Source organism: Podarcis raffonei, chromosome 8 (genome assembly GCF_027172205.1).
Source record: "Podarcis raffonei isolate rPodRaf1 chromosome 8, rPodRaf1.pri, whole genome shotgun sequence".
Lineage (NCBI taxonomy): Eukaryota > Metazoa > Chordata > Lepidosauria > Squamata > Lacertidae > Podarcis > Podarcis raffonei.
The window spans coordinates 36,618,575-36,637,199 of record NC_070609.1 but is presented as its reverse complement, the minus strand read 5'-3'; the positions used below and the strand labels follow the sequence as shown (position 1 = coordinate 36,637,199).

The following is an 18,625-nucleotide window of genomic DNA, read 5'->3' as shown; positions in this document are numbered from 1 at the left end:
TATCGACATTCAGCATTGTATTGTGTTACTTTCCTTATTGCAAACCCCCCCCCCCACAAAAAATCACCCAATTTTGGGGAGGTTTGTTGCACAAAATTTGGAGGTTTGTTGTGCAAAAGTGGCAAATCCACTTCAATTGTGGTTCGATCCTAACCACAAACCAGAATGCTGCTGGCAAGGACAAGTGGATCTGGGAATGCAAATTGTGTGCCTGATACGGAGAGAGTCCAACTACGGTAAGTCTTCTTCCCAAAGGGTGGCCGATGAAAAAAGGATGAACAAATGCTTCATCACTGCCTCTGGGAAAAACCACCTCCCCTTTTACAATAAACAGCAGGCCAGTTAATGTTGCAAAAATGACATACTGTAGAGTTATACAAAAAGCAATATTGCTCTTCGTTTCTATAATTATTGCCTGCAATTATCCCTACACTGGACTAAGTATTTTATTTTATTGCACTTCGTGTATAACAATTATGGATCACTGACAGTTTCTCAAATGTCATGGTTAAGGAACATGGCACATCAAGTGAAAGGCTGCCATCCCATCAAAGGAGGAGAAGTAAGGCACATCAGTGGGTTCAGAATACAGCTCATTGACAGCCCAATGTGGTTTTGCAGATTAATCAGATTGTGAATACTGTAGTGTATACAAAGCAAAGCTGAAGTCAGTTGACCCAATATGATCTTCTGAGGATTCCTAGGCAGCGTCTTTTTGGACAGATGTTGGCTTTTTGCATTTGACTCAAGCAGGACTGTTTTTTGCATAAATGATTTTCTGCAATATGCAATTTGTGGCAATTTATCTGTCATTTTTCTGAAAGGGGCTCGCCCTTCTTTCTGTTTTCTTGCTTGCCTGGTTTTGCTTTAAAATCCCACCTCTGCCTACCAACTTCAGTCTGCAACCAAGTCAGTCCCCAAACTCAAGCAGTTCCAAATCAGGCTATGTACTACAATCTCACTTCACCCCCAAATTCTGGGTTGAGAAGTTGCATTAGTAATGGAATAGGGACCAGTCAGGGACTCTTTGGTGCCAGATCCTCCGTCTTTGGACAGGGAGATACACTTGATGACCTCTTAAATAACTTCTAGCTCCGGTGGCTTGTATCCAGCCACTTGCATAGCAAATCCAGAACCCACAGGGCTCTGCTCTAAAGAGATCAGAATCACACTGAGCATAAAAGGGGTGGCCATTCCGCACACCTGGTGCCAGCTTGTGGGAAATCAGCAGTCTTTCCCCCTAGTGATTCCCCTGGAGAGGTCAGCCAAATAGGTGGCATGCAACAAGCTGGACTTAGACCACTGCCCATTGTCTACACAGAAAGGATGCCAACAGGGTTGCACCATTATGCAATCCTGCACCCACCACCCAAACACTATGCTAGATATCAGGAATACTAAGAGCCAGAGCAGTTTGCCTACCGCTCAACACATCACAGGATACCAGTCCTCCAAGTCAGCTGTGGCATGTGCTCAACAATGAAATTCTTACACGTGTCTGAAACCAGAGTTCTACTTTGATCTCAAGGTGCTGAGCTGGGCAGAGTTTGCCCCTTGCCACTGCATCCTGCCTAAGACACTCAGCAACACCACCTTGGTCTTCCGTCTCCATTAGTCTTTGCAGGGCTCCTCCCAGAAGGTCACCTGCACAGCAGAACCATGTTACAAAGAAGCAGCACAGCAGAAGGACAGTCCCCTCTCTCCTCAGGTCCCAGGCTTCCAAGCTCTGCAGAGTCCCAGGGGGCGGCATCCGAGGCTTGCAAGAGGAAAGCAAAACAGGAGCCAAAGACCATGCAGGAGAGTAACGGGTGCTAGTCTTCCTTCTCAGGGGTTTCCTCTGGGATCAGCGTCTGAAACGGATGGTCCCAGAATTTGCTGGTGATGCCAAAGCCTGAAACAGGGAAGACAGAGAGGTATAGAGTTAAGTCAAGGCATTGGAGGCTTCCATCAGGGCTCTTCCGGTTTCCAGTTGCCCTGTTTATGCAGCAGTCTTCCTGATTTGCTTGCACAAAGCTTATGCAGTGGTTAGACTAATGCTGGTCTTTATTAACCATTCATTCAGGTTTCATTGTAGGGCAGTTAGACAAAACGAGCATTTGTTCAGATTTAATTTAGTGGTGCTTATAAGCCTTCCTATCAATCATCTGTGCATCCTAGATTTTTTCAATGTTCACCCCAACACATTCCAAACCACACCACACCATGTCTGCTTCTTTTCCAAAGTGGATTTGTTGTGCTCAGGTGACAGAGCACTTTAATCGTGGAAACCTCAAGTTCCAGAATGCACTTGAATCCTTTCCACAAAATAGTGGCCACCTGGAGGCTCCATCAGCTAGTTTTGGCATTTAGCAACCCTGAGAGATCAGCAGGAAGGGAGCAAAAGTCCCCTCCATTTTGTTTTTATTTTATGGATTCATTTTTTAAAAAACAGTACCTGCTTTTTCTTAACACTACCCCAAAACTATTCAGACCAGGATGGGGAACTTGTGGCCCCCAGATATTGTTGGCTTCACAAGAAGTGATCTGCCAGATCAGGCCAGTGCCCCATCTAGTCCACCATCTTGTTTTCACAGTGGCTAACCAGATTCCCCAAAGGGTATCCGAGCCCAAGCAAGTGGTATCTGAGCCCAAGAGCCCTCTCCCCTCTTGCAGTTTCCAGCAGCTGGTATTTGAAGTATTTACTGTCTCCAACAGTGGAGGTAGAACTATTGTGGCTAGTAGCAGGCAAGGCCAGTGGTTAGGGATGATGGGAGCTGTAGTCTAACAACACTGGGGGAGGGGGCATAGGCTCCTATTCCTGTGGTAGCAGCTGTTCAGGAGGCAAAATCCCCCCTCCATTACCTGCGTTCTGGTGTTCAAAATGGTGCTTCACATGGTACGCTTTCAACTCATACAAGTAGCTGCCTTTCTTTGGTGACCCATAATGCAAGTAATAGTGCATCATGTCATAGACAACGTAGCCGAAGAGCCCCCCGACGAAGAGGGAGGTCCCAAATGCTTCAGGAAATACAACTCTGGCGAGAACGTAGAAAAAGGCAATGACCAGGGATGATGGTGCAGGTGGAAAGACCAGGCGAGATCCATCAAATGGAGACTGAAAGAGAATTGCAAGGAGCAGAATTAGTTACTAGTAGTTTAACTGACACCATTGATGCTGAGGGACATCCCATGGTTTGGAGTCAAAATACTCATGATGCAGAAGAGCAGAAATGAGTTCCAATGGCTGGACTTGGCTGACACTGTAAACCGCAGTTTATCACAACCACTGGCCATGTCAGTTTGCGGCTGATGGGAGCTGCAGTCCAGCAACATCTGGAGGGCCTCATGTCCCTCATTCCTAGGTTTAATGAAAACAAGCCACACCTTCTGAAGCTTGTGCTTATGTCTTTGATTACCTGAAGTTTATGTCAGAAGCTGGAGTCAGGAGTAGGTCAGCAATAAAAGACACCAGTGTCCATGAAATTTACTCCTTATTCAAAAAACCCAAAACAGTGCAGGCCTAGCATTCACAGAAAGTCTTCCCAGTAGGACTTGCCTCAGTGAAGAAGTTGCGAGGACTGAAGGTCCCTGCCTTCCCACCGCTCTCTAAGGCTTCTCCCCTGCTTCCTTCCGCAGCAGCCTAAGGCTCTTGCTTCTCCTTGCTCTGTCCTCTACATTTTTCTGTCTGTTCAGGGGGAGGGGAGATGGTCTCAACAGGATGGGAGACTCCCTGGATTCTTCAGCAGCTTGCCTCATGTCTATCTGCTGGCCCCCCTCCTCTCCTGCCTTGGATTCTGGACTGCTTTCTACCCCAGCCTCATCCTGCTCACAAACCCTGTTGCCTCTTCAGCTTCCGACACCTCCTCTTCTCAGTCTGCTTCCTCTTCTCCCTCTGACCACTCATTGTCATCCCACCACCAGTCCCCTGGCTCTGAACCTTCTTCCCTTGGGAGTTCCTTTGGGGATTCCCCCGCTGGTGCCTCCTCCCAGCACTCCTCTGCATCCAGCCAGTCCATGGCAGTTTAGCATTACACCTGAACCCTAAACTGTGGTGAATCCTAACTATGGTTTGTTCAAAGAAGCCAGCTTCATAGCTAATGTGTTGGAGTTAGCTTGTTTCAAACGAACCACAGTTTCAGACAAACCTTGTCGGGTTCAGGCAAAATGGCAAGCGGTGCTTAATCAGAACAGAAGCTTCTGGACACCTCTGCACAGGTACGCCAGTCAAGGAGAGAACAGGGGCTGCAGATGGTTCCCATGATAAACTAAAGTTTATCATGACATCCAAATGCAGCCACTCTGGGTATTTGTGGGTGGAAGGGGGGAGGTGTTACTGAAAACACTCCCTGCTTTAACGCAGGAAAACATACTTATTTCCTGGGGGCTTAAAATGCGCCAACCCACACGATGCATGCTCAAGTGCTAGCCTGTGCGCATTCCTCGAATGCTGCTCCCACCATTTTTCTTCTGCTGCCTCCCAGAGAGAAACATAAGAAAGCTGCCTTATGCAGAGTCAGGCTGTTGGCCCCAAAAGCCCAGTATTTTCTATACAGGCTGGGAGCGGCTCCCCAAGGTTTCAAATGGGGATCATTCTGGCTTGGGCCCAGGCCACCTGTAATATCGTATCTGCTGCTATGATCCTGCCTGGGTGCTAAGATCCCCATGTGAGCCCCTTCTCTCAGTCCCATCCACACTGGAGGCACAATTGGTGGTGTAAAGAGGGAGAGAGACTTTTCTGCTGCTGCTCCCCTGTGACAGAATTCCCTTCCAAGAGAAGTTGGACCGGCTTCCTCTTTGTTACCCTCCCAGCAGGCAACCTTCCTGTTCAGACACACCTTTGGAAACTAAGGTGCAGGTGATGCAGTTGTCAGGGCAAACTGGATTTTAACTGTTTGTTCTAAATGTACTTCAATTATTCTTTTTTGCTTAAGTTTGTTTTCATCGCTTTTTATTTTATAACCTTGTTTATAAATGTTGTAAGCCTCCTGGAATCCCAGCTGGGGAGGAACGGGTGACATAAATACATTAAAAAGGACCACAGGACCACAGAATCGTAGCGTTGGAAGGGACACCAAGGGCCATCTAGTCCAACCCCCTGCTATGCAGGAATCCTGTCTACAGCCATCCCGGGGTGGGCTAAAATCACCAGCCTTCTGTACAGTGGTAATCTTTCTTTGCCTGACCTGAAGATCCCAAGAATTGAACCTGGGAGCTTTTGCACACACCACTCAGTTCTACCTTAACCTCAACTAAGAAACTTCCTTATACAGAGTTGGACCATTGGTTTTGTCTCTACACTGACTGGCAGAAGCTCTCCAGGGGTTCAGACAGAGCTTTCCCCCCAGCCCTACCTGGTGATGCTGAGGATTGAGGATGGGACCTTTTGCATGTAAAGCACATCCTCTGCCACTAAGCTATGGCCCACTTAGGAACTGCATCTGGCCAGCGGGCCAGTTCTAGAAGTGGATTGACTTCAAAAGAAGGACCAGGAGATTGCTCTGAGTGTGCTCCTGATTTCTTCTTTGCAGCCATGGCTTTAATTTAAGCCAGGGTCGCAACAGAAGATTCTTGCCCAAAGTGGATCTTACATTTGGCTCTGAATCTGATGCAGAAGGTTAGCCCCGCTTCCGTTGGGGATCTGCTCCACCTGTTGGAAGTTCCCAATTGGCACCAGGGCACCAGAGGCAAGTTCTGCTCTAATAGTTCCTTTATAGACACAAGAGTTACCTGCCCCCACATGCGATGTCACTTCAGGTGGGTATGCCAGGGGGAGCAGAGAAACCCCTTTGTGTGCCAAATTTCTTTATTTTTTTTAAAAAAATTAATTATTATTTTAAAGTCTTCATTAAACATTTCACAAATTTATACATCAGTGTACTATATTACAATTTATACCCCATCCCATACAAAAGAAAAGTAAAAATACAAGAAAATTAAAACAAAAAGAGACCTAAAATAGACTTCTGATTGTTCTCAAAAAAAGCTAAATCTCTTGTGTGCCAAATTCACAATGCTAGCAGGCCTCCTGCAGCCCTTGGCCCAGAGGTTTCCCCACGCATACCGTGCAAAGAGACAAGGGCTCACCTTGTGAAATAGACCACATCCATTCGCATGGGGTAGCTGAATTCAGTCTGGAGTTCCTTCCCACACAAGGTAGTTTCAGTGCTCAGGAAGGCTGTTGCTCTGAGTGACAGCCTTCTTTTTTTCCAGCTGCTGCCTCATGGCATTTGCATTCCAAAAATATGACCTTGTAAAGGGACCCTCATCCATCTAGGGTAGCTTTCACCCAACCTGGTGCCCTCTGGCTGTTTCAGACTACAGCTCCCATCAGCCCCTGTCAGAAAGGCTCCACAATGGTCATGCTGGCCAAGGGAACATGGTTATCCTGGTCAAGGCTGATGGGAGTTGCAGTCCAAATCAGTTTTGGGAAAGTTCTCCCCAAGAGACTACTAGATCGTGTGGTGTCCCATTTACCTTATGATGCTGACCATGGAGCATGAAATGCAGTGTGATCAGGTAGTAGTTGTTGGCTGGCGGACTCATGTGGAAGATGAAGCGATGGATGATATATTCGACTAAGGACCACATGCACATCCCCACAATGAAGAGCAACGGGAACCAGGTCTTCTGAACACGGATGGAATATGCTACACAGCAGGAAGACGAGAGGTCAGCAAGCCCTACAGTCTGGACCTCCTCATTCCTTGAGGAGGACTTGCTCTAAGGACATCAACACAGCACCCAACACAGCCCCATTCAGCCCAGCAGCTAGTTTCCAACACTGGCCAGCCCAGGGGTTGTCATTTCGATTTTTCTGTGCGCTGGGGGTGCCACCCTCTCTAGTGGGTACACTGTTCCCCCTACCCATCCAAAGTTGCTAGAGTGAAGATAGAGAGCAACCCCTCATTCTGAGCTGGCTTCGAATGTCATCAGGTAGCTGAATCTCATTGGCCACATTGCATGGTGATCCAAGTCAAATCAGAAAGAGGGCAAAGATCCCCCCCCCAAAAAGAAACCCAGTTATACAAATTGGTAACATCCTCAGCATGTTCCAAGAGCTTTGGGAGATACAGACCTCATCCTTTCACCCAACCTTTCCCTCTGAGAAAAATCTGAGGGTGGAAACACCCCACTCACCAGACCCCAGAGGATCCAGGTGGGAATAAGAATGTAAGAATTGAAGAAGAGCCTGCTGGATCAGACCAATGGCCCATCTAGTCCAGCATCCTGTTCTCCCAGGGGCTAAGCAGATGCCCCAGTGGGAAACTAGCAAGCAGGATTCAAGCACAAGAGCCCTCCCCCTTCCTGTGATTGGTATTCAGAAGCATCACTGCCTCCTACCGTGGGGGCAGAGCAGAGTCATCATGACTAGTAGCCATTGACAGCCCTCTCCTCCCCTGTGAATTTGTCTAGTCTTCTTTTGTGGCCACCACTGTCCTCATGTGGGAGCGAGTTCCATAATTTACCTATGCACCGCGTGGAGAGGTACTTTCTTTTATCTGTCCCGAATGTTGTTTTAACACTGTGCCAGCCTGCTGGCATTATTATTGGCTGGGTGTGATAGGAGCAGAAAGCAGAAAGCTCCCCCGCTCCCCAAGGAGTAGCCTAGGCTGGCACAGAATGGCACCCCTGAGGGAAAAAGACAGCCAGCCAGTGGAGAACAAGGGGGCAGGCCATGCGCCTCAGACTGCAGGTGCCGCAAGCCGGAGTCTGACTGAGTGAGATTCAGGCTTCTGGCTCAGCACAAGCCCTTCTCTGTGCAGGGCCCACTGTGGGTGGCCTGGAGGCGGAGGGAGCTACTCGGGACAATAGCTGCTTTCTCCATTCCTGACTCCTGATTATTGTTGCTGAAACCTGCCTGGAGGCTGCGCTCCTTAAACCGCCGATATTTTGAGGTGGTGGCATGAGGTACGGCTTCTGATACAATCACTGTACAGTGGTACCTCGGGTTACAGACACTTCAGATTACATACGCTTCAGGTTACAGACTCTGCTAACCCAGGAATAGTACCTCAGGTTAAGAATTTTGCTTCAGGATGTGAACAGAAATCATGCAGCAGCAGCAGGAGGAGGCCCCATTAGCTAAAGTGGTGCTTCAGCTTAAGAACAGCTTCAGGTTAAGAATGGACCTCTGGAACGAATTAAGTACGTAACCAGAGGTACCACTGTGTTGCAATCCTTGTGGAATAAATCAATTTGTGTGATGTTCCCCTGCTTGCCTGGTGTCATAGCAGGGAGACTCCGAGCACACTATGTTCTGGGTGTCTTGCATTAAATCACATAGTCAGTAATTAGCCATGTGCGGCAGCGCCTGAGCATACTCAAGAGCGCCTTGGGGAAAGAAAAGGTACATGTGGTCATGAAGTTCCCTGCACGGTGCAAGGAAAGGAAGCCTCGGGACACATACAGAGGGTTGCACCCAATGTAACTCATACTCAGGAGCAGACCAGCTGAAATTAATAGACATGGCTGACTCAGGACCATTAAGTAGGCACTAGTTAGACAGACCACGGGACGCGGGTGGCGCTGTGGGTAAAAGCCTCAGTGCCTAGGGCTTGCCGATCAAAAGGTCGGCGGTTCGAATCCCCGTGGCGGGGTGCGCTCCCGCTGCTCGGTCCCAGCGCCTGCCAACCTAGCAGTTCGAAAGCACCCCCGGGTGCAAGTAGATAAATAGGGACCACTTACTGGTGGGAAGGTAAACGGCGTTTCCGTGTGCTGCACTGGCTCGCCAGATGCAGCTTTGTCACGCTGGCCACGTGTCTCCGGACAGCGCTGGCCCCTGGCCTCTTAAGTGAGATGGGCGCACAACCCCAGAGTCTGTCAAGACTGGCCCGTACGGGCAGGGGTACCTTTACCTTTAGTTAGACAGAACCCAGAGTGGCTCCTTGCGGCTCACCTCCTTGTAGCCACCACCCAGCCACAAGGAGGAATGCAGTCAAAGTTGCCTCCTTGGAGCAAAGCCTGAGTACACTTTAACTAGCTCAGCCTGTGCAGCCTGTGCTATTGGTACGGCAATAAACTTTCAGGACGTGTGTGCTGGGAGCACTGAAAGGGGAAAGTGTTGGATCAATCCTGGATTGATCCAACAGAAAGAAACTAATGTGCACCAGGCACAGAGGGCACCTACTCCATGCGTACATATGGCAAAGATTTAGCAGCTGCTCATGGTGCCTGCACTGAGTGCAAATATGGGCCCCTGCAGTGATCCTGCCTTTTCTCTCCATGGAAAACAGAGGGGTCGGGCTCAGGGCACAGGGCTCCCAGGCAGGATTGCTTCTCAGCTGACACAGACGCAAACTGGCCCCACCAGTTGAAAGATGCCCCTTTTCCTAATGCCCCATTGCCCAGGTGCAGACCTGCCTCTCCCCACTCAGAGCTTTGTAGTGTCCTGAGAAGCTTGTTTAAAGAGGCTGATGGATTGAGCATAGGCACCTGTTGTGAAGGTAGAAAACAGCCAGGTTTCTCCCTTCGCAAGCGACGTGTAGCTATGCCAGCTGAGATAAAGCACCAGCGGAAGCCAGACGGCACAGACTGTGTACCTGGAAGGAAGAGGGGGGAAACTGGTTTAGGTTCATAACATCAGCTGTCTCCTGGCGGGCGAAGAAGAGCCTTTGGGAAGCCCTGCAAATTCTGGGAAAATCTAAGCTGGTGAGAGGGAGGAGGCAGGTGTCTCTCTCCCAGCCGCAGGCCCCACAACCAATTGTCCCCCCCAAAAGAGAGAGAGAGAGAGAGAGAGAGAGAAAGCAGTAGCCATCAGTGGGTAATAATAATAATAATAATAATAATAATAATAATAATAATAATAATTTATTTATATCCCGCCCATCTGGCTGAGTTTCCCTAGCCACTCTGGGCGGCTTCCATTTGAGTGTTAAAAACAATACAGCATTAAATATTAAAAACTTCCCTAAACAGGGCTGCCTTCAGATGTCTTTTAAAGATAAGATAGCTGCTTCTTTCCTTCACATCTGAAGGGAGGGCGTTCCACAGGGCAGGCGCCACTACCGAGAAGGCCCTCTGTCTGGTTCCCTGTAACCTCACTTCTCGCAATGAGGGAACCGCCAGAAGGCCCTCGGCGCTGGATCTCAGTGTCCGGGCTGAACGATGGGGGTGGAGATGCTCCTTCAGGTATACTGGGCCGAGGCCGTTTAGGGCTTTAAACGTCAGCACCAACACTTTGAATTGTGCTTGGAAACGTACTGGGAGCCAATGCAGATCTCTCAGGACCGGTGTTATGTGGTCCTGGCGGCCACTCCCAGTCACCAGTCTAGCTGCCGCATTCTGGATTAATTGCAGTTTCTGGGTCACCTTCAAAGGTAGCCCCACGTAGAGTGGATTGCAGTAGTCCAAGCGGGAGATAACTAGAGCATGCACCACTCTGGGGAGACAGTCTGCAGGCAGGTAGGGTCTCAGCCTGCATACCAGGTGGAGTTGGTAGACAGCCGCCCTGGACACAGAATTAACCTGCGCCTCCATGGACAGCTGTGAGTCCAAAATGACTCCCAGGCTGCGCACCTGGTCCTTCAGGGGCACAGTTACCCCATTCAGGACCAGGGAGTCCCCCACACCCACCCGCCCCCTGTTATTAGGTTTTTGTTCTGTTTTATTCTGGTTTTAATGGATGCATTATTTATTTCTTGTAAGTTGCTTTGAGTTGCTTTCGTAAACAAACAAAAAAAGCAAGTAATAAGTCAGGGTTTTTCAGCAGGGGGCCAGTCCACTGTCCCTCGGACCTTGTGGGGGGCCAGACTATATTTTTTTCGGGGGGGGGGGATGAACGAATTCCTATGCCCCACAAATAACCCAGGGATGCATTTTAAATAAAAGGACACATTCTACTCATGTTAAAACATGCTGATTCCTGGACCGTCCGTGGGCCGGATTTAGAAGGCGATTGGCCCAGATCCGGCCCCCAGGCCTTAGTTTGCCTACCCATGGTTTAAATGATGATGATGCCCTCCTGATCCATATCAGGACTATGGTGAGGGCAAAGGACTAAATCTTCTCCATAACATGGTCTCAATCCAGATCACTCACTCACCCACAAATGGCTGCAGTCCCCCTCCCACCTGGCGAAAACTCTGCACACCATTTCTAGTTGGATGAATGATGTCTTCTCTAGTACCACTCCAAATTCCATATAACCAATTGTAGTGATGAATGAATGGTGCTTCCTTAGCTAGGGTGGATTATTTAGATTGGATTAGAGCAGAGCCAATGTGGTCCCCTATACATGTTACTGGGGACCCAGCCAGTGTGGCGAACAGCCAAGGATGATGGGTGTCATCGTCCAGCAATGTTTGGAGGGACCACTTTGGCTAACTCTTGACTGGTAGCAGTTCTGCCCCCTTCCAAACCAGTGAATTTGGCACCCCACCTATTGAGGATTGCCCAGCGACAGCCAAAACACAACATGACCCACACAACTTCACCCAATATTCTCCACCTGCCAAGATTGATTTGGACTCCCAGCTATCTAATGCACCCCAGAGCCTCACCATGCTGTTTTGGAGAGAGATTCAATGAAATCCGAGTGGAATAAGCGAATGGGACGATCCACTGGTTGATGCACCCATTCATCATACTTCTCCCCCAAGTGGCCCACTTGCCACAGCAAAGGTTTACGCCAGTCCACGAGCTCCTAGAGAACAGAAAGAGTGCAAAGAGTCAGAGGTTTCAGCAAGATCAAGCAGCCTTTTCACCTCCCCAGCTGGCTGGTCAGAGCCATGGGATTTCTCCTGAAGCACTCTCAGGTTTTAGCCATTTTTGGGGGTTAAGCAACAGTCAGGGCTGTGGACACATTCTGTAATTCCAAAATTAATTAAGCAGAATAAGCAAAATGAGAAAAGGGCAGGAAAGAGACAATAGAACAATGGAAATATTGGGATTATAGGAAGTGCTCGTCTCAAAGCCCCTCTCCCTTGTCCATTAGAATGCATTGGCTAAATTAGTACAACACGCCCCCCCCCCAAAATAATAATTCAGTAGTTAATTTGCTCTCCAAGCTGCAACAAGGAACATCTCCATCCCATTAGTTCGTAGTTAATGATCCTAAATCAACACTCTCATGGAACCAACACATGCATCGCTTTAAGGGCAGCTACCCGCTTCCCCCTCCATTTATTAACTTGCTATTGGTGTGGGTTCTATGGCAAAATGGTCACACTCACTTTCTGTAGGCTACTGGGGAATGGTTAGGAATCCTTTCACTCTTTAGATCAAGGTGTGTAGGTGCTGCGGAATTTGCTGCCTGCTTAAATTGTACTTAAGCTCCAGGGTATGCACTTATTCATAACTCTAGCAAAACCTCTTGGTAGCATGTGTATAAATACACATGTGGGTTCAGACACATGCCTTGCAACAACTGCAACCCTGCATTGTCGAGGGTTGGATTACTAGATGATCCTTGGGGTCTCTTCCAATTCTACAATTCTATGAGTCTATGAAATGATTCAGATGAACCAGCTAATATCTGGCTCTTCCTTGGGGAGTAATGGTCATAGTATTATCATTATTAGAGATAGAGAAAACATTCAATTCAGTACACATTCAAAACAAAATCTGTAAAATTCACACTTTCTAGAATAATATGCAAATCATAACACAGCTATTCCTTGAAATTCACGCTTATCCAAATTTTGCAATACATTTTTTTCCATTCACTGTTTTTTAAAGATGCACATATCATTGGAGGGTACTCATAAACATGCACATATTACTGAAAAGAGTTTAGCAAAATGTATTACATTAGGGGAAATCGCTTGCAAAAATATGTACTGTACATCGAAAATGCATCGAAAAAGTGTTTATTAGGAGAAATTCACACTGAAATGCCAGGGAATTTTCATGAGGACTTAAAAAAACCCAACAAATTGCTGCAAAATGTAATGAACAAAATTTAAGTTAAAAAAGAAAAAAGAAAATGAAAGAACCAACATTAAATACTTCCACCCTTAAGGATTATTTGTTCATCACTTTTTACAAAACCTCTTAAAGCACCTTACAAAATCTTAAGATGCAAAAGTATCAAACTTATTTAAAAAATCAATAAAACATAATACTAATAATGGTATTGCATAATGGTATTGCATACTCTCACACTGGCAGTGTGATATAAGAAATTATTATCCCAGTCACTAATGAATCTGTTGCTTGATAAGTTCTAACTAACATCCCAGCTGCAGGATCTCAGGCTCAGAATGCAGGGGGTGATGCGTTCCTGCAAGAATCAATCATACCTTACACCTGACTGTCATAAGCTCATTATGAAACTGATTTCAATGACATAACCTCTTAATTTTTTTAAAATTAATTCCTTTCTTTAAACACAAGTAACAAGGTGAGTCAGGTTTAATTAAGGCAGAAAATTTCACTACATGAGCATCTGGAAAGCACAACTGGCCTCAGTTGCAGAGTATGCTGTATTTATGTAAAAGGAAATAAGCTGTTTTGAGAGAATTCAATACCCTTTTTTGTCCTTTCAGTCTATGACAGGGCTGAGCAACCTTCAGCCTTGGAGCCAATCTTGGCTCATGATGCCATTTTTCAAACCATGTCCGCCTGCTAACCTACTGATGTTGTAAGTTTCATCAACTGATCACCAAGAGGGTGGGGCTCTGTTCTGCATTCGCTGCTAACGCCTGTCACCAGGAGGGCCAGGGGCTTGCAATCAGTGCAGCAGGATTTAATTCTCACTCATTTCTTCATTTTGCTGAGGCATGCACAGAGTTCTGGGGCGGGTGCAGATGGGAAGGTGTCCCAGATCACAGGGATACCTCTGATGAGAAAGATGCTTGGGACTTAACCCTGTGGGAATGTCTGGGCAGGAGTTTTCGATGGGCAGGAGGACTGGTGGAAAGAGAGGCATCTGGCCCAGGGAGGGGCCTATGGGATCAGGAGGCAGGACAAAGCACCTGTGGGGGGCCTCGGACCTGGGGGAACGGCTGAGTGGGGGAAGGGTTGTCAGAGGGACAGCCCAACTCAGTGTCATCTGATACCCCAGGCACAACATCCCAAGCAGGTCAAGGCTGCTCCAGAGCTAACCTCTGCCAGCACGGGGGCCAACCCCTCAGGTGGTGCAATGGGTTGCGTATTTGGCTGTTAACCAGAAGGTTGGTGGTTCAAGCCCACCCAGGGACAGCTGTGGGCAGGATTCCTGCATTGAGGCGGGTTTGGGCTAGATGACCCTTGGGGTCCCTTCCAACTTACACTTCTGGGATTCTGTGAGTGGAACGGAAGGAGAAACCTGACAATGATCCTGCCTCATGGTCTCCACCTCTGTCGGCAAGTCCTGGAGGGACTGTGCCAGTACTTGGCACAGCGTTTGCTCTGACCCTCAGGACTTTGACCACACCTTTGACGAAGGTGACTGTCCTGCTCTTCAAATGAGGAGCCTGGTATGTGTGTGTGTGAGAGAGAGAGAGAGTGAGAGAGAGAGCGTACTTGGGTCTTTGCTTCTGTCTAGCCAAGTCCTCTCAAGTTCTGCCGTGCTTTCTGACTTTGTGAGCTGTAACCCTACTTATATTTGGGAGCTGTAGTGAATTTTGGAAAACAGATTATTATCACAACAGCTGAGCCATGAGTCTGAATACCAAGCCAGGACAGAACATGAGCTCCATATCAGGTGAAAAATTCCTGAATTGCAGGCCGTTGGACTAGATGACCCTCATAGTCCCTTCCAACTCTACAATTCTGTGGGGAGAACCTCAATACAGCTGAGGACCAGCAGAAATGCACTGCAGTCCCAAGGCAGCCTGACAGGCACCAAGTCCATGGATGTCTCCCTCTCCCTCCCCGTAACCAGAGAGCCAGTGGTGGTATACAGGTTAAGAGTGTCGGACTAGGATCTGGGAGACCAGGGTTCAAATCGCTGCTTGACCATGAAGCTCACTGGGTGACCTTGGGCCAGTCACTCCCCCTCTCAGCCTGACCTACTTCACAGGGTAGTTGTGGGGTTAAAATGGGGAAAGGGAGAACCATGTTTGCCACCTTGAGCTCCTTGAAGGAAAGGTGAGATATAAATGTATTAAATGAATAGATAATCCTCTCCTAGCACATCCTCAGCCCTGCCTTGATCCACCAATGATTCCCCTTTGCACCTTGGATCTGAAGAGCAAAGGCGACAGCAGAGCAGGTGGAGCAACATCCTCATCTCTCAGTCTAGACTTGCTATTTGGGGCAAGGGATTTTCCTTCCTCAGGCTTCCCACAGTGGGGTCCCATTCAGCTGCACTCTCCACACCCAGCAGGTTTGTTTTCCACAGCTGTAAAGTGGCACGATACTGCTGTAAATTTATTGTGTAGATGGGGCCTTCCGTCCTGAGTGGATTGCTTCCACACAGCACAAACACAACCCCATTCTTCAGCTGCTCTATTGCACCAACTAAGCAGATCACAGGCCTATTCTGTACATTGTAGAGGATCAACTTTCTACCAGGCTGGCAGGAGCGGGGTGGAGAACCACCTACAGAACCTCTGCATATAGGGTTGCCACCTTTGGTCGGGCAAAATACAGGACAGCCTGGGAGGGGCTTGGTGAGCTAAAAATTAATTTACCTGGTTCAGAAATTACTCACAGCAATCCATTACAATGGCACACATGGTTGGCAGTGCCTTGTTCAATAAAAGAAATAACAAAATCACTACGATTGATAAGTTTAAGGAAAATACTGGATATCATGTGTACAGCTGGGCTTAATAATGCTAATTGGTTTGACCCCTGTCTGCCACCAGCCCTGCAGGAGCCACCTTGTCTGCCTTAATGGCAAAGGCCAGTCTCCGCTTCCAGGCCAATCCATTACTACTTTAATGGAGTAATGTGTATTTAAGCAAATAAATTTATCAAACTTAATCAAACATCAAAGTGCAATCAGCATTATTAGTGCATTTAATAACATTGCCACATAAGAAACTATTACCCTTACATAACTCATTTTTATAAATACAAATAGATTAATCCCACACATAAAAAGAGAAGTGCACCATGGGATTCCTTCTAATGCGCTTCTTCCTGTAATGCAAGCTTCTCCCTGCTCATTTCCAAGCCAATCCCCCTTGCTTCAACTCATAGGTGCCGGCTCACTGGGGCCCTGGGTGCCTGAGCACCCACAAAATTCCCCATGGGCTGGGCACTGTCATGGGGCCAAGCTGGCCCTCATGTTTCAACTCCAGCTGCCCTGCATAGCTGGCTTACCATCTCCCAATCCTTTATCACGCCTCCTATCTTTCCTCTCATGGTGCCTCGCAATCTGTTCACCTTCAGTTCTCTTTGCCAATCTCTGTACTAAAGGCTTGAGAGCAGGAATATTTGAAACCCAGCAATGCTTCTCTTGCATTTTCAAACTCTCCTTTCAATGCACAGAGATTGCCCCCTCACCACCTCAACCCCATTAATGCCCACTTACCACACTCCATAAGTTGCTCTGACACCCTCCTTGCCATACCAAACCTTCCAAGACAGCTGACAACTGTGTTACATACAGTGGTACCTCAAGATGCGAACGGGATCCGTTCCGGAGCCCTGTTCACATCCTGAATGGAACGTAAGATGCAACAGCACGTCTGCGCGTGCGCGGGTCATGTTTTGCCGCTTCCGTGCATACGCGTGACATCATTTTGACCGTCTGTGCATGCACGAGCGGCGAAACCTGGAAGTAATGCGCTCCGTTACTTCCAGGTCACTGCGGAGGGCAACCCGAAAGTGCTCAACCCGAAGCGTATTTATCCTGAGGTATGACTGTATTTCAAAAAACACAACAAGAAATTTCAATGTACTAAGATCACCCAGTGGGGGGGGGGGGAGAGAAAGGCCACCTAGAGCCCCACACCTACCCTCCAGTATCCTTCCCAGACACCAAAGCCCCCTTCCCCACCACTTTAACCTACGGCCCCTTCTTCAGGAGAAATTTCCATCCCCTCTCGCTCAACTCCCACTTAGTCCCCAGTTGTTCCCTCACCCCCTACTTTTAGCTCCCCCCCCCAACTAGCGTCCCCCAACCACATTCACACTCCTCCCCTTCCCAACTCTCCGTATTGCCCTGACCAACCTCAACCTACCAGCTGTCTCTGCTGTAGCAGCACAGACTGGACTGCAGGCATTGCCTACACCAGTGGTGGCCAAACTCTGCCCTCCAGCTCTTTTTGGACTACAACTCCCATCATCCCTAGCTAACAGGACCAGTGGCCAGGGATGATGGGAATTGTAGTCCCAGAACAGCTGGAGGGCCAAGTTTGGCCACCACTGGGCCTACACATTTTCAGGCCAGTCATTGAGTACTAGGCACTTGATGCAGTTTAAAGAAAAAGCAACAAGTAAAGCCAGGACTATGAACTTGCACACCCAAAATGCCCAATGATATGCTACCCATGATGCAATGACAGAACAAGAGTTTTGAGTGCTATCCTATTGATATTAGAGCGTCCAATGTTTAGTCAGCAGGAACTTCCCAAGAAGAATGAACATCTCCCGAAATCTCACATGGAAATCTAGCAAGGATTAGCACGCTTCATTTGGTTGATAAAGAGGGCGTAAGAAACGCAGGTTGCTCTGGATTCACAGAGAACCACATTGCCTCTGGTTTCTTCAAGAAGGTATATTCTCTTGGGCATGGTTGGCCAAGTGGTGCCAAAGAAGGACAGAACTTTTTTTATGTATGCTACAACAGCAGCAAGAATACTCATCGCAAAGTATTGGAAGACGCAAGATCTACCCACTCTGGAAGAATGGCAGATGAAACTGATTGACTGTATGGGACTGGCAGAATTGACGAGCAGAATCCGTGACCAGGGAGAAGAGTCGGCTGAAGAAGATTGGAAAAAAATTAAGGACTATTTACAGAAATACTGTAAAATTAAAGAAAGTTAGATGGTGTTGGATTGAAATTGAGAGGTTTCTAGCTGTAATGATACAAAGGAACATAGATGGGGGAAAAAAGGGTTTGAAAAATAAGGTAAGGTTATAAGCTGTGATGCTTTAAATGAAGGATTTGCTGAACAAATAACCTTAATTGGGATACAAGAAGGAGAAGTATGAGGAGGTCTGAGAAATTTGTTATTTAAAAGTATGGTTTATGAATTTTATGCCTTTTTTAATGTTTTTATTTGTTCTGTTTTTGTTTGTTTGTTTAAAAAATTGGAAAATCTAATAAATATTCTTTTAAAAAAAGAGAGAGAGAGAGAGAACCACATTGCCACATTTAATGAGCAAAGGAGAATCTGGTACAAGAACTGCCAGTGCCTGAGGTGAAGTGGAGACTTGACCTAAGTCATGACCTAAAACGAGACCTACTGAGAAATGTTCTTGCAGTCCTGCAATAATGCTCTTGCAGCAGGGACCAAGCCATGCCTCAGGCCTTGGTGAGATGCTGCAGATGTATAACCATGGGTGTAGCCAGGATACAGAACCTCAATTAGTTAAGTATTTTTAATTGATCTGCCGCAAATCGAGGGGCAACTGCCCCCCTTTGTTGTTGTTGTTGTTGTTGTTTAGTCGTTTAGTCGTGTCCGACTCTTCGTGACCCCATGGACCAGAGCACGCCAGGCACCTCTGTCCTCCACTACCTCCCGCAGTTTGGTCAAACTCATGCTGGTAACCTCGAAAACACTATCCAACCATCTCGTCCTCTGTCGCCCCCTTCTCCTTGTGCCCT

The 18,625-nt window shown here is 47.6% G+C and overlaps 1 protein-coding gene across 1 annotated transcript in view; it reads right to left on the bottom strand.

The window, feature by feature from the left end:
- Positions 1 to 428: 428 nt before the first annotated feature.
- Positions 429 to 18,625, bottom strand: part of FA2H (fatty acid 2-hydroxylase) — a 34,237-nt gene continuing 16,040 nt past the window's right edge. Inside the window, exons 2-6 of the mRNA XM_053399263.1 lie at positions 11,478 to 11,620; positions 9,412 to 9,518; positions 6,454 to 6,626; positions 2,842 to 3,094; positions 429 to 1,891 (exon numbers count right to left, since the gene is read on the bottom strand). Of these exons, the coding sequence (XP_053255238.1) occupies positions 1,812 to 1,891; positions 2,842 to 3,094; positions 6,454 to 6,626; positions 9,412 to 9,518; positions 11,478 to 11,620 (756 nt within the window). The 3' untranslated portion in view covers positions 429 to 1,811. The remainder of the gene's footprint in view (positions 1,892 to 2,841; positions 3,095 to 6,453; positions 6,627 to 9,411; positions 9,519 to 11,477; positions 11,621 to 18,625) is intronic.